This window comes from Aythya ferina (assembly GCF_964211825.1).
Source record: "Aythya ferina genome assembly, chromosome: 18".
Lineage (NCBI taxonomy): Eukaryota > Metazoa > Chordata > Aves > Anseriformes > Anatidae > Aythya > Aythya ferina.
This window is the reverse complement of record NC_140317.1, coordinates 9,547,481-9,560,829: the sequence shown is the minus strand read 5'-3', so window position 1 is coordinate 9,560,829 and position 13,349 is coordinate 9,547,481. Positions and strand designations below refer to the sequence as shown.

Sequence of the window (13,349 nt, the reverse complement as noted above, 5' to 3'; positions counted from 1 at the left end):
GCTGCACACACAGCTGGGCCCACTTTGCCTTTGCAGTACCACCACAGGGGACTACCGATGCCCTGTTTTGGTCCACCTCATTGCCACCAACACCGGGTGTGAGGAGCTCCCCATCGAGCACGGACACAACATTGCGCACGGGTGCTCCGCGGAGCATGGATGACGTGACCCTGGGTGCGGATGTGCCATCGGGGCGCTGCGACAGCCTCCGCTGGTTCCCGCTGCTGGCGGGGCTGCAGCTGCTGGCCCTGGTGGCCATGAGCATGACCGTGCTGTGGCTGAGCCTGCGGAGAGACTGAGCACCGGGGCTCGCAGCGCTCAGCCCCCCGCCGCCGCAATAAAGCGCTCGGGCACCGCGTCGAGGCTCCATCCATCCTTCCCTGCGGTCTCCTCGAGGGGAAGAAGCGGGGTGGGAGGGTGGTAAGGAGGGCGTGGGGGGGATTTAGGAGGGGGATTTAAGATGGGGAAGCAGCGGTCGCCGAGCTCCGCCCGGCCGCCAGGTACGGCCCCGGGGGCGGGCCGGGCTCCGCAGCCGCACCGGGAGGCTCCGGGCACGGAGGTCAGGGTGGGCACGGCCATGCCGAGGCTGCTGGGGCTGGAGCTGGGGCTGGGGGTGCTGAGGATGCTGCTGCTGCTGCTGCTCGCCTGCACGGCTCCGTGCCCCTCGGCAGGCGGCCGGGCAGTGAGGGGGCCCGGCACTGTGCGTGGGCACCTGGGGGGGTCCCTCTCGGTGTCCTGCTCGTACCGGCACGGCTACGAGAAGAACTCGAAGTTCTGGTGCCACCCGGGAACGGTTTGGACCTGTGGTTCTGATGGGTACATCATCGCCACCTCGGAGAGGATGCTCCAGGTGCAGCGGGGCCGGTTCTCCATCTGGGACAATCGCACCCAGCGGGTGTTCACCGTGACCATACAGAACCTGGAGGCAGAGGACGCGGGCACCTACCGCTGCGGGGTGGAAAAGCCCTTACTTCAGTTTGATGACAGTGACAGTGTGGAGGTGATCGTGTCCCCAGGTCAGTGCTTGCGGGTCCCCGAGGTCCAATGTTGGTGCCCTCCTGGCCAAGCAGAAGCACCAGGAGCAGGGGCTGTGGGAGGAGGTGGGCGCCCATGCAATGCAGGGCTGCGCCAGGACGGGTCCCCAGGGCACCTCGGTGTCTTCCAGGTGTCCCCACGGCCCCTTCTTGGAGCCACAGGGGCAGCTGCCCCATGGCTGCGGTGCATTGCCCTCCTCCCCGTGTCCTGTGGCCCCTTTCTCCCGCCGTGGCCCTCTCCCTGCCTGTGCCCTCCTGTCCTCACTGCCAGCTCTGCGGAGCCCCGGCTCCCAGCCCATTTCCGTGCCGTGTCGGTGCTGGCGGCGCACAGGGTGCTTGGGGCCCCTTCCTGCAGCCTGAACTCTGCTTGGGGGGGTGTGTGCGTGCTGGGGGGACTGGGACTGCTGGGATCCTGCTGCAATCTTCCCGGGGGTTGGGTTAGAGCTGCACACCTTGGGCTGAGTGTACTGGAGCAGAGGGGACGGGACGCAGGGTGTCCCGGCAGCATGGTGAGGTTCTCTCCAAGCCACTGCAACACCCACAGTGTTTCCCCTGCAGAGGTAGGGAGCCTGGCTGAGCCTTTTTCCTCTTCTTGCTGCAGATCCCACTCGGACAGCATCGCCCTCCACCTCGGCCACTGCACCCGAGTCCACCTCGGGCTCCACGCAGCTACCTCCCCAGCAGGAAGGGACGCAGGGGACAGCCAGCCCCTCTGCCACCCCTGGCAATGGGTGAGTGCCAGCTGCCAGCCCGCACTGCGAGCAGCCTCCACCTCCCTCCCTGAGCTGTCTGCGGGGCTATCTCACTCCTGGCCATTCGGGCTGCCCTTAGGGATTCCTGCTCTTGCCTTTAGGAACCAGCCCTTCACCCTACCCGCTGCGCACAGGGAGCAGTCACAGCACCGCGGGCTGCTCGGCCCCCCACAGCCACGTCTGCAGCTTAAACAATTTGCAGGTCCTGGCCATACAAGAAGTGGTTTTTGCTTGCAGCCCTGGCCCCATTTCCTTCCCCAGCTCTGTGGGGCTGTTTGCCCGTGGGAAGCCAAGCACGGGCTGAGCTGGGCCCTGTTCTGCTTTGTAGCCGCACAGTCCCACGGGGCTGCCTCACAGAGCCTGTGGCTAGAGCACGGAGCCTCCTCCCCACTCTGCTGGCTGTTGGAGGTGATGCAAGAATTGGGAAAGCTGAGGCTTCGTCACCGTGCTCGGGGGTAACTGCTTCCTCAAAAGCAGCCCCGGTGACACACCACAGCGTGCCTCGTTCCCTTACAACAACGCCACCAAAGAGTGGAGCTGAACCAGAGCAAACCAAGAGGCAGCGCTCCTCCAAATGCTCAGGACGCAGCAGAATGAGGCAGAACCCAGTGTCCCACCTGCTTCTGCTGCTTGCAGGCTGAGGACCACCGTGCCTGCTTGCCTTGCTCCCCAGGCGAGCCCCTTGCCCTCTGGCCATGGCCCCATGCGCCTGCCCCTGCTGCTGGGTGCAGCCGAGAGGTGCGAGGGCAGAAACTTTTCTCTTGCAGCCTGGACATAGTTCTGGTCGTCCTCACTCCCTGCATCGCAATGGTTCTGTTTTTGCTCGCCGTTGCTGCCGGGGTTTTGGTGGTACTGTCCAGGAAAAGGAAGCAGGGTAAGCGAGGCCCTCGTGCCGCGTGCTGTTGTTTTATCTCTTTTGGTTCTCAGTTCCCCATTCCCTCGCTAACTCACCCAATTCCTGACCTCCACCGAGCGACTTCTCTGCTTTGTGAGCAAGGGAAGTTGTGGGGGGACCTCTCCTTCCTCTGACGGCATCGTCCCATGGGTCGGGTCCCCATGGTGATGGGGAAAGGCAGCTGGTGGGATGGGTGCTGCCTGGCACGGCACCATGCGCCCTGGCTGCAACGTGCTCGCACCACAAGCTTGGAGCGTGCTTGGCTTTGTAGCCAGGTTTGCGGCAGATTTGGCACAGAGTTTGAGGGCAGGGCCAGCAGGGGCCATCACCAGCTGGTGGCTGGGGCCTGGTTTTGTTTGACGAGCTGCTTCAGGTGCTCACCGGGCAGCAGGCCCCCTTCCCGTTCCGCACTGAGCTTGGCAACAGCAGCTGTGTTTGTTTTGTTTTTGTTTTTGTTTTTGTTTTTTTATGTTTCTGATCCTCTGGCTTTGCCTGTGTCCAACCACATCTGTGTTTCAGCCGTCTCAGGAGCAGCTGTCGAGATGGACAGGATCCGTGGCACGCCGAACGTGGTAAGGCAAACCCTGCTCCTGTCGGGACTGCTTGCTCCGGGCTGTGCTGGAAGGGGGAAAGGTTGCGCCCTGAGCCCGGCCTCAGGCTGCCGGCTTAGTGTGCTTCAGCCGGGCTCAGCTGGGAGGGATGCTGAGGGCTCAGCTGGCCGGCAGCAAGAGCTGAGCAGCGATCCTGTGCCACTGCCACAGAGATACCCTGAGAAGGGGAGTTGGGGTTGGGCGGGTGAATTTTCCCTCGGTGCTCCTGCCGCCGTCCCAGCCCCGATGATGGAGAAAGGTGGGACGGGAGAGGTGTCCACCCCTGCAGCTGGGGAGCTGGAGGGAGCTTGGGAGCACCCCCAGAGCGCTCTCGGTGGTGTTTCAGGGAGCGGACGTGCTACACTACGCAGAAATTGAGCACCCAGATGGCACAGACGAGAGCCAGCCCTACGGCAACGTGGAGGCTTTGCGCCCCTCGGCAAACGCAGCCACCGACTACACGGAGGTCAAGAGGCCCGGCCAGGTGGGGAACAAGGCAGCAGCAGGGGACACCCGGCCTGGGGCTGTCACCGCTGCGTGGGGGGCTCAGCTGGAGGCTGGGTTGGGGCTGGTTGCAGAGGGACAGGGCTGGTGGGGACACAAATGTCAGCGGATAACGTGGGTGGCCTCGTGCTCTCTGCGCTTGCTCCAAAAGGATGCAAGATGTTCCTGCAGAAGGTGGAGGGTCTTTTGCTTGGGGAAACCTGCAAACGCTGCCTTTTTAATACTTTTTTCCCTTTCTATCCCAGAATCTGGATAAGAATAATGAGCCCGCTTACGCCATGGTGCGCAAATCCCAGCAGGAGGAGCAGCTCTACGCCAACATGCTTCCAGCCCGGCAGCGTGCGGCGCAGTGAGGGCTCAGGACCCGGCACCGCCGCCCTGCATGGGACCTTGGGCATGGGACCCACATGGGGACACCAGGACGGATGCTGAGTTGGGCAGGAGACGGCTCCCCAAGGCAGCTGCTGCTCCCACAGGCTCTGGAGCTACCTTGGAGCAGCCTCGGAGAGGACGAGGTTGTGCATAGGGGCACGGGGATGAAATCGTCCCCCTGCATCTGGAGCCCTCATGCCTGGTATGGAGTGGTGCCGGGATCAGAAAGCAGCCCAAGTGTTTGGGTTGTCCAGATGGACAAAATTTTCCAGGCAAAGGAGCTGGGAGCTGCAGGTGGGCTGCTTGGCTCCGCGCCCCTGCTGCCGCGCAGTGCCCAGGGGCTGCAGCTGCGTTTGTGCTACACATTTGCACCACAGTAAGAGGGACATTTTGCACAGTGTCCCCCCAGAAGCAGAGCTGGCACCTTGCTGGTGCCATCCCCAGCAGCGGGGGGACCCCAGCTCCATCAGGGCACGAGCTGCAGCAGCACAGGCTCGCCGACATGCAGCCTTCCTCCTCCCCAGCCCAGCACCGGTGCTGAGCTCCCTCCGAGCTCCTGCCCTACTCGGGGCTGTCCACCTGCTGGGAAACAGGCTGGGCTTTGGCACCTCGCTGTGCATCAGCCAGGAGCGCTGGCGGACTCATTTGGGGCGAAATTATTAATGCTGTTAATTTTTATAAAGTGTTGTTTGGGTGTTTTTGTGCTCGTTTTGTTGAAGAAGCCTGGCGCAGCATCGCCGCTCTGCCAGAACCGGGGGAAGTAAGCGAGGCACCGCCGCAGTGGTTGCTCCCCTTCGGGCAGCCAGAATTATTCCTGGGGTCGGCCGGGAGCTGTCGGCACCCAGAAATGTCCAGGAGCAGCCCTGATGGGGCCAGGAGCATGCAGGGGAAAACAAATCCTTTGCTGCTCCCCGGGTGGTGCCAACAGCCCTGCATTGCCAACGGGAGGATGAAGCAGTTGGATTTTTTGGGTAACTCGGTCCCATAACACTCTGTCTGGGGGTAGCTTCGTGCTTTACCGAAAGAACGAGGCGGCTTTCCTAAATTAGCTCCCTCCCCACGGCGCCAAGGCAGGGATAACCACAGGCTGCGGGGGAGCCGGCGCTGCGGGGCCGAGGAAGCCGCCCACCGAGGCTTTCGTATTTCCCAGCTGGGGAACTCTGCAAGCCTCCTCGGGTGATGCTAAGAGCTGAAAATACCAAGAGTTGTATCTTCTCCAGCCCCAGCAGCGTCGCAGGGCGGCTGCCAGGAGGACAGAAATAACGCCTGGCGGGGACACCGCCGTGATTTCTGCATCCCAGGGGGTGGAAACGGCTGCGAGCGTCCCTGCTCAGCGCCTGGGCGCATCCACCCGACGGTCCCACGCAGGCAGCTTTGCCCAGATTTCCCCCAGGACATCCTTGCACCTGTGCCAGGGCTTGAATTTGGGAGCTGCAGCCCGTGCGGGGTCCCCCAAATCCCCTAAAATTCACCCAGGTGCAAAGCAGGGGGGGGACTTTGCCAGGCTGGGGGAGCGATCCTGGCTTGTTTTAGGCAGCCAGCCTCCAAACACCACCCAAACGTGCCCTCTGGTGGGAGACAACAGCGCGGACAACACCCTCCTTGTTCAGGATCCTGCAGCTCACACGTCTGGCACGAGCCTCGCTCCCCTTGGCACGGCTCAGAGCCCCCGGAGGGTGCCCCCTTCTCTCCTCCTGCACCTGGCGGCGCCCTGGGCAGGGGGAGGCATCCCAGGGGGGCTCACCCTGGCACCAAACAGCTCAAGGGGAAGCCCCCGAGCCCTGCAGACCATATCAGCAGCCCCCAGAGCCCGTGTCCTTACCCAACCTTCCTGTGGCCGCAGCACTGCCCAGGAAACGTGTGCGGGACCGCAGGGCGCTGCTATCGCTGCTGGCACCGCTTCCCCTTCCCTCTGCTCACCCCTGGGCTGTGCACCCCACCTCGGGGAGCTTCTGCCTCCCACCGCCCCTCTGGGCTCTGCTTCATGCTGGGGTTTGGTTGGGTTTGGGTTTTGTTTAATTGCACACTTTATTATTATTATTATTATTTTTAGTTGTGTTTTTGTGTTGTCTACACCTGGTGGCTGTTGGGGACACGTGCTCGGGGCTGGGAGCGGGTGAGGCAGGGAGGAAACGGGAGGGTGGCTGCCTGCCACCGCACAGGGAACGCCCGGCCTCGGTCTGCAGCTTCACCGACACTTTGGGTGCTGTGGTGGGGGTGTGCACACCCCCCTGCACACACACACCTCCCAGCACACAGGCAGGCACATGCATGCATACACACACACCCTGGTGCACTCATATGGAAGCACCCATGCACACTCTTACCCCACTGCGCACAGGCAGGCATGCACAGCCCAGTGCACACCCTCGTGTATGTTATAAGTTGCCCCCTTAATTAATTTTTAGAGAGCATTGCATTAATAATAGAAAGGAATTTATTGAGTAAGCAACAGCAAGCAAAACAGTGCTGGGCGGCCGGGGAGTCTCGGCTCTGCCAACGGCGCGCACCTCACCCCCGCCAGGGTCCCTTTTTCTATCTTGGTAATTCTGGGATTACGCAGCACATCCTGGTGTATTCTGCGACTGCGCGCACTGTTGCTAGGGGGTCGTCTCTGTCCCTCTGGTGGTCGTGAAGATGAAGGCCGTAGTCTTCCTCCGCGTTGTGGCTCAACTTCTTTCTTTATTTGGGCATGTTGGCCCAGCGTGAGACAGGAAGGCAAGATGTTGATACACTAGTTTAACAACTTATCAGGAGATGGTTACATGAACTTTGCAGCAGTGGTTTTTTAACAAAAGAGGCAACTGAGATGCAGAAGGAGAGAAGGGGAGGGGGTTCTCGATTTTGTTACATTAAGCAAAAGAATTCTCATAGCGTCTAGCAAAGCATTATACAGCTCCTTACTTCAGCAGGGAGTTTTCACAACTCCCGTTCCTCAAACAGAACTCCTTGTTTTTATAACACAAAAGACAATGAACAAACATTTATTGAGTATTACAGTGTATACCCTTAAACACACACATGCACTTGCACACACACATGCACAGCCCAGTGTGCACATGCGCACACACTTGCAGCCCCAGTGCACACACCCATGCACACACCCCACTGCACACGCACACACAGTGCACACATGCATGCACGGCCCAGTGTGCACACATGCATGTGCACATACACATGTACCCCCAGTGCACAAGTGCACACACACCCCTAGTGCCCCCATGCACACGCACACCCCCATGCACACCCATATGCACACACACACCCATACACACCCATGCACACCCAAACACACACACACGCACACACCCACCCATGTACACACCCACATACACACACACCCTTATGCACACACCCACACCCATGCACCCCCATGCACACACACACGCACACGCACACACCCATGCATACACACACTCTTGTGCATGCACACCCATGCACAGACCCACCCACCCCCATGCATGCACACACACACACCCCCACACACACCCATGCACACAAACTCACACACACACCCATGCACGCATGCACACACATATGCACATCCATGCACACACCCATGCACACCCATGCATGTACAAACACATGCACACGCTCATGCACACACCCATGCATGCACACACACATGCACACCCCCATGCATGCATGCATCCCCCCCATGCATGCACACACACACACTGCACACCCATGCACACACTCTGCACACGCACCCCCCATGCAGCCCCCCATGCTGGCCCTGGTGGCCATGAGCATGACCGTGCTGTGGCTGAGCCTGCGGAGAGACTGAGCACCGGGGCTCGCAGCGCTCAGCCCCCCGCCGCCGCAATAAAGCGCTCGGGCACCGCGTCGAGGCTCCATCCATCCTTCCCTGCGGTCTCCTCGAGGGGAAGAAGCGGGGTGGGAGGGTGGTAAGGAGGGCGTGGGGGGGATTTAGGAGGGGGATTTAAGATGGGGAAGCAGCGGTCGCCGAGCTCCGCCCGGCCGCCAGGTACGGCCCCGAGGGCAGGCTGGGCTCTGCAGCCGCACCGGGAGGCTCCGGGCACAGAGGTCAGGGCGGGCACGGCCATGCCGAGGCTGCTGGGGCTGGAGCTGGGGCTGGGGGTGCTGAGGATGCTGCTGCTGCTGCTGCTGCTGCTGCTGCTGCTGCTGCTCGCCTGTACGGCTCCATGCCCCTCGGCAGGCGACTGGGCAGTGAGGGGACCCGGCACTGTGCGTGGGTACCTGGGGGGGTCCCTCTTGGTGTGCTGCTCGTACCAGCACGGCTACGAGAAAAACTCAAAGTTCTGGTGCCGCCCGGGAACGGTTAGGACCTGTGGTTATGACGTCTACATCATCGCCACCTCGGAGAGGACGCCCTGGGTGCAGCAGGGCCGGTTCTCCATCTGGGACAATCGCACCCAGCGGGTGTTCACCGTGACCATACAGAACCTGGAGGCAGAGGACGCGGGCACCTACCGCTGCGGGATGGAAAAGTCCATATTTCTCCCCCATGGCAGTGACGATGTGGAGGTGATCATGACCACAGGTCAGTGCTTGTGGGTCCCCAAGGTCCAATGTCGGTGCCCCCCTGGCCAAGCAGAAGCACCAGGAGCAGGGGCTGTGGGAGGAGGTGGGCGCCTGTGCACCGCGGGGCTGCGCCGGGACGGGTCCCCAGGGCACCTCGGTGTCTTCCAGGTGTCCCCACGGCCCCTTCTTGGACCCGCAGAGGCAGCCACCCCTTGGCTGCGGTGCATCACCCTCCTCCCCGTGTCCTGTAGCCCCTTTCTCCCCCCGTGGCCCTCTCCCTGCCTGCGCCCTCCTGTCCTCACTGCCAGCTCTGGGGAGCCCCGGCTCCCAGCTCATTTCCGTGCCGTGCCGGTGCTGGCGGCGCACAGGGTGCTTGGGGCCCCTTCCTGCAGCCTGAACTCTGCTTGGGGGGGTATGTGCGTGCTGGGGGGACTGGGACTGCTGGGATCCTGCTGCAATCCTCCCGGGGGTTGGGTTAGAGCCAAACGCCTCGGGCTGAGTGCTCTGGAGCAGAGGAGATGCAGGGTGTCCCGGCAGCATGGTGAGGTTCTCTCCAAGCCACTGCAACACCCGCAGTGTTTCCCCTGCAGAGGTAGGGAGCCTGGCTGAGCCTTTTTCCTCTTCTTGCTGCAGATCCCACTCGGACAGCATCGCCCTCCACCTCGGCCACTGCACCCGAGTCCACCTCGGGCTCCACGCAGCTACCTCCCCAGCAGGAAGGGACGCAGGGGACAGCCAGCCCCTCTGCCACCCCTGGCAATGGGTGAGTGCCAGCTGCCAGCCCGCACTGCGAGCAGCCTCCACCTCCCTCCCTGAGCTGTCTGCGGGGCTATCTCACTCCTGGCCATTCGGGCTGCCCTTAGGGATTCCTGCTCTTGCCTTTAGGAACCAGCCCTTCACCCTACCCGCTGCGCACAGGGAGCAGTCACAGCACCGCGGGCTGCTCGGCCCCCCACAGCCACGTCTGCAGCTTAAACAATTTGCAGGTCCTGGCCATACAAGAAGTGGTTTTCGCTTGCAGCCCTGGCCCCATTTCCTTCCCCAGCTCTGTGGGGTTGTTTGCCACCAAAGAGTGGAGCTGAACCAGAGCAAACCAAGAGGCAGCGCTCCTCCAAATGCTCAGGACGCAGCAGAATGAGGCAGAACCCAGTGTCCCACCTGCTTCTGCTGCTTGCAGGCTGAGGACCACCGTGCCTGCTTGCCTTGCTCCCCAGGCGAGCCCCTTGCCCATGGCTGTGACCCTCTGGCTGTGGCCCCACGCGCCTGCCCCTGCTGCTGGGTGCAGCCGAGAGGTGCGAGGGCAGAAACTTTTCTCTTGCAGCCTGGACATAGTTCTGGTCGTCCTCACTCCCTGCATCGCAGTGGTTCTGGTTTTGCTCGCCGTTGCTGCCGGGGTTTTGATGGTACTGTCCAGGAAAAGGAAGCAGGGTAAGCGAGGCCCTCGTGCCGCGTGCTGTTGTTTTATCTCTTTTGGTTCTCAGTTCCCCATTCCCTCGCTAACTCACCCAATTCCTGACCTCCACCGAGCGACTTCTCTGCTTTGTGAGCAAGGGAAGTTGTGGGGGGACCTCTCCTTCCTCTGACGGCATCGTCCCATGGGTCGGGTCCCCATGGTGATGGGGAAAGGCAGCTGGTGGGATGGGTGCTGCCTGGCACGGCACCATGCGCCCTGGCTGCAACGTGCTCGCACCACAAGCTTGGAGCGTGCTTGGCTTTGTAGCCAGGTTTGCGGCAGATTTGGCACAGAGTTTGAGGGCAGGGCCAGCAGGGGCCATCACCAGCTGGTGGATGGGGCCTGGTTTTGTTTGACGAGCTGCTTCAGGTGCTCACCGGGCAGCAGGCCCCCTTCCCGTTCCGCACTGAGCTTGGCAGCAGCAGTGTGGATTTTTTTTAATGTTTCTGATCCTCTGGCTTTGCCTGTGTCCAACCACATCTGTGTTTCAGCCTTCTCAGGAGCAGCTGTCGAGATGGACAGGATCCGTGGCACGCCGAACGTGGTAAGGCAAACCCTGCTCCTGCCGGGACTGCTTGCTCCGGGCTGTGCTGGAAGGGGGAAAGGTTGTGCCCCGAGCCCAGCCTCAGGCTGCCGGCTTAGTGTGCTTCAGCCTGGCTCAGCTGGGAGGGATGCTGAGGGCTCAGCTGGCCGGCAGCAAGAGCTGAGCAGCGATCCTGTGCCACTGCCACAGAGATACCCTGGGAAGGGGAATTGGGGTTGGGCGGGTGAATTTTCCCTCGGTGCTCCTGCCGCCGTCCCAGCCCCGATGATGGAGAAAGGTGGGACGGGAGAGGTGTCCACCCCTGCAGCTGGGGAGCTGGAGGGAGCTTGGGAGCACCCCCAGACCTCTCTTGGTGGTGTTTCAGGGAGCAGACGTGCTGCACTACGCAGAATTTGAGCTCCCAGACAGTGGAGACGAGAGCCAGCCCTACGGCAACGTGGAGGCTTTGCGCCCCTCGGCAAACGCAGCCACCGACTACACGGAGGTCAAGAGGCCCGGCCAGGTGGGGAACAAGGCAGCAGCAGGGGACACCCGGCCTGGGGCTGTCACCGCTGCGTGGGGGGCTCAGCTGGAGGCTGGGTTGGGGCTGGTTGCAGAGGGACAGGGCTGGTGGGGACACAAATGTCAGCGGATAACGTGGGTGGCCTCGTGCTCTCTGCACTTGCTCCAAAAGGATGCAAGATGTTCCTGCAGAAGGTGGAGGGTCTTTTGCTTGGGGAAACCTGCAAACGCTGCCTTTTTAATACTTTTTTCCCTTTCTATCCCAGAATCTGGATAAGAATAACGAGCCCACTTATGCCGCGTTGCGCAAATCCCTGCAGGAGGAGCAGATCTACGCCAACATGCTTCCAGCCCGGCAGCGTGCGGCGCAGTGAGGGCTCAGGACCCGGCACCACCTCCCTGCATGGGACCTTGGGCATGGGACCCACATGGGGACACCAGGACGGATGCTGAGTTGGGCAGGAGATGGCTCCCCAAGGCAGCTGCTGCTCCCACAGGCTCTGGAGCTACCTTGGAGCAGCCTCGGAGAGGACGAGGTTGTGCATAGGGGCACGGGGATGAAATCGTCCCCCTGCATCTGGAGCCCTCATGCCTGGTACAGAGTGGTGCTGGGACTGGAAAGCAGCCCAAGTGTTTGGGTTGTCCAGACGGACAAAATTTTCCAGGCAAAGGAGCTGGGAGCTGCGGGTGGGCTGCTTGGCTCCGCGCCCCTGCTGCCCTGTGCTGACGTTTTGCACCGATGGACCAGAGCTGGCAGCTCCCGAGAGCAGGGCAGGGAGAAATGCTACGTCCACCTGCCCTGTGCCTGCAGGCACTGCCAGCACCTCGGGCATCCCAGGTTAGGGGCGCAGTGTGGTGCCTGGTGTCCTGGACAGCCCCAAACCAGCCTTTGTGTTCGTGTCCGTGCTCCAAAGGACACTGCAGAGGTGTTCCCATAACTCTTGAGCAGCTGCTGGGGAGCAGCTCCCCAAAACCCCGCAGCCCCGAGCTCCCTCTCCTCGGCTTCGCTGATTATATATTTCTCGGCACCCTCTAAACGTGCTGTTCTCCGTAAAACATCCCTCCTCTATCAGTAAAAGCAGCCGAGCCTGATACCATCCAACGCCGCTTCCAGCTGCGTTTGTGCTACACATTTGCACCACAGTAAGAGGGACATTTTGCACAGTGTCCCCCCAGAAGCAGAGCTGGCACCTTGCTGGTGCCATCCCCAGCAGCGGGGGGACCTCAGCTCCATCAGGGCACGAGCTGCAGCAGCACGGGCTCGCCGACACGCAGCCTTCCTCCTCCCCAGCCCAGCACCGGTGCTGAGCTCCCTCCGAGCTCCTGCCCCTCTCGGGGCTGTCCACCTGCTGGGAAACAGGCTGGGCTTTGGCACCTCGCTGTGCATCAGCCAGGAGTGCTGGCGGACTCATTTGGGGCGAAATTATTAATGCTGTTAATTGTTATAAAGTGTTGTTTGGGTGTTTTTGTGCTCGTTTTGTTGAAGAAGCCTGGCGCAGCATCGCCGTTCTGCCAGAAGCGGGGGAAGTAAGCGAGGCACCGCCGCAGTGGTTGCTCCCCTTCGGGCAGCCAGAATTATTCCTGGGGTCGGCCGGGAGCTGTCGGCACCCAGAAATGTCCAGGAGCAGCCCTGATGGGGCCAGGAGCATGCAGGGGAAAACAAATCCCTTGCTGCTCCCCGGGTCGTGCCAACAGCCCTGCATTGCCAACGGGAGGATGAAGCAGTTGGATTTTTTGGGTAACTCGGTCCCATAACACTCTGTCTGGGGGTAGCTTCGTGCTTTACCGAAAGAACGAGGCGGCTTTCCTAAATTAGCTCCCTCCCCACGGCGCCAAGGCAGGGATAACCACAGGCTGCGGGGGAGCCGGCGCTGCGGGGCCGAGGAAGCCGCCCACCGAGGCTTTCGTATTTCCCAGCTGGGGAACTCTGCAAGCCTCCTCGGGTGATGCTAAGAGCTGAAAATACCAAGAGTTGTATTTTCTCCAGCCCCAGCAGCGTCGCAGGGTGGCTGCCAGGAGGACAGAAATAACGCCTGGCGGGGACACCGCCGTGATTTCTGCATCCCAGGGGGTGGAAACGGCTGCGAGCGTCCCTGCTCAGTGCCTGGGCGCATCCACCCGACGGTCCCACGCAGGCAGCTTTGCCCAGATTTCCCCCAGGACATCCTTGCACCTGTGCCAGGGCTTGAATTTGGGAG

The 13,349-nt window shown here is 61.6% G+C and overlaps 3 protein-coding genes across 5 annotated transcripts in view; all 3 read left to right on the top strand.

The window, feature by feature from the left end:
• Positions 1 to 13,349, top strand: part of LOC311420926 (CMRF35-like molecule 2) — a 28,514-nt gene that overhangs the window by 649 nt on the left and 14,516 nt on the right. The window lies entirely within an intron of this gene.
• On the top strand, positions 446 to 4,841 carry LOC311420925 (uncharacterized protein). The gene is made up of 6 exons (XM_084492336.1): positions 446 to 1,016; positions 1,636 to 1,765; positions 2,554 to 2,660; positions 3,201 to 3,253; positions 3,618 to 3,755; positions 4,021 to 4,841. The coding sequence occupies exons 1-6, from the start codon at positions 461 to 463 to the stop codon at positions 4,126 to 4,128; spliced, it is 1,092 nt and encodes a 363-aa protein (XP_084348462.1). The 5' UTR covers positions 446 to 460; the 3' UTR covers positions 4,129 to 4,841.
• LOC311420924 (CMRF35-like molecule 1) lies at positions 7,661 to 12,614 on the top strand. 2 transcript variants are annotated; one of them, XM_084492334.1, is made up of 6 exons: positions 7,668 to 8,672; positions 9,287 to 9,416; positions 9,975 to 10,081; positions 10,598 to 10,650; positions 11,015 to 11,152; positions 11,418 to 12,614. In XM_084492334.1, the coding sequence occupies exons 1-6, from the start codon at positions 8,096 to 8,098 to the stop codon at positions 11,523 to 11,525; spliced, it is 1,113 nt and encodes a 370-aa protein (XP_084348460.1). In that variant the 5' UTR covers positions 7,668 to 8,095; the 3' UTR covers positions 11,526 to 12,614. The 2 variants fall into 2 exon arrangements, with proteins under 2 accessions (XP_084348461.1, XP_084348460.1); XM_084492335.1 differs by lacking the exon at positions 11,015 to 11,152 and having other exon boundaries at positions 7,661 to 8,672.

What these genes read in the sequence shown, in the direction of transcription:
- LOC311420925 (XM_084492336.1), top strand. Translation starts at nt 461, where the DNA reads ATGGGGAAGCAGCGGTCGCCGAGCTCCGCCCGGCCGCCAGGTACGGCC. An exon ending in TCTGCCACCCCTGGCAATGG is followed by an intron (nt 1,766 to 2,553) that starts GTGAGTGCCAGC and finishes TTTCTCTTGCAG; the next exon opens with CCTGGACATAGTTCTGGTCG. An exon ending in TCCGTGGCACGCCGAACGTG is followed by an intron (nt 3,254 to 3,617) that starts GTAAGGCAAACC and finishes GTGGTGTTTCAG; the next exon opens with GGAGCGGACGTGCTACACTA.
- LOC311420924 (XM_084492334.1), top strand. Translation starts at nt 8,096, where the DNA reads ATGGGGAAGCAGCGGTCGCCGAGCTCCGCCCGGCCGCCAGGTACGGCC. An exon ending in GGAGGTGATCATGACCACAG is followed by an intron (nt 8,673 to 9,286) that starts GTCAGTGCTTGT and finishes TTCTTGCTGCAG; the next exon opens with ATCCCACTCGGACAGCATCG. An exon ending in AGGTCAAGAGGCCCGGCCAG is followed by an intron (nt 11,153 to 11,417) that starts GTGGGGAACAAG and finishes TTTCTATCCCAG; the next exon opens with AATCTGGATAAGAATAACGA.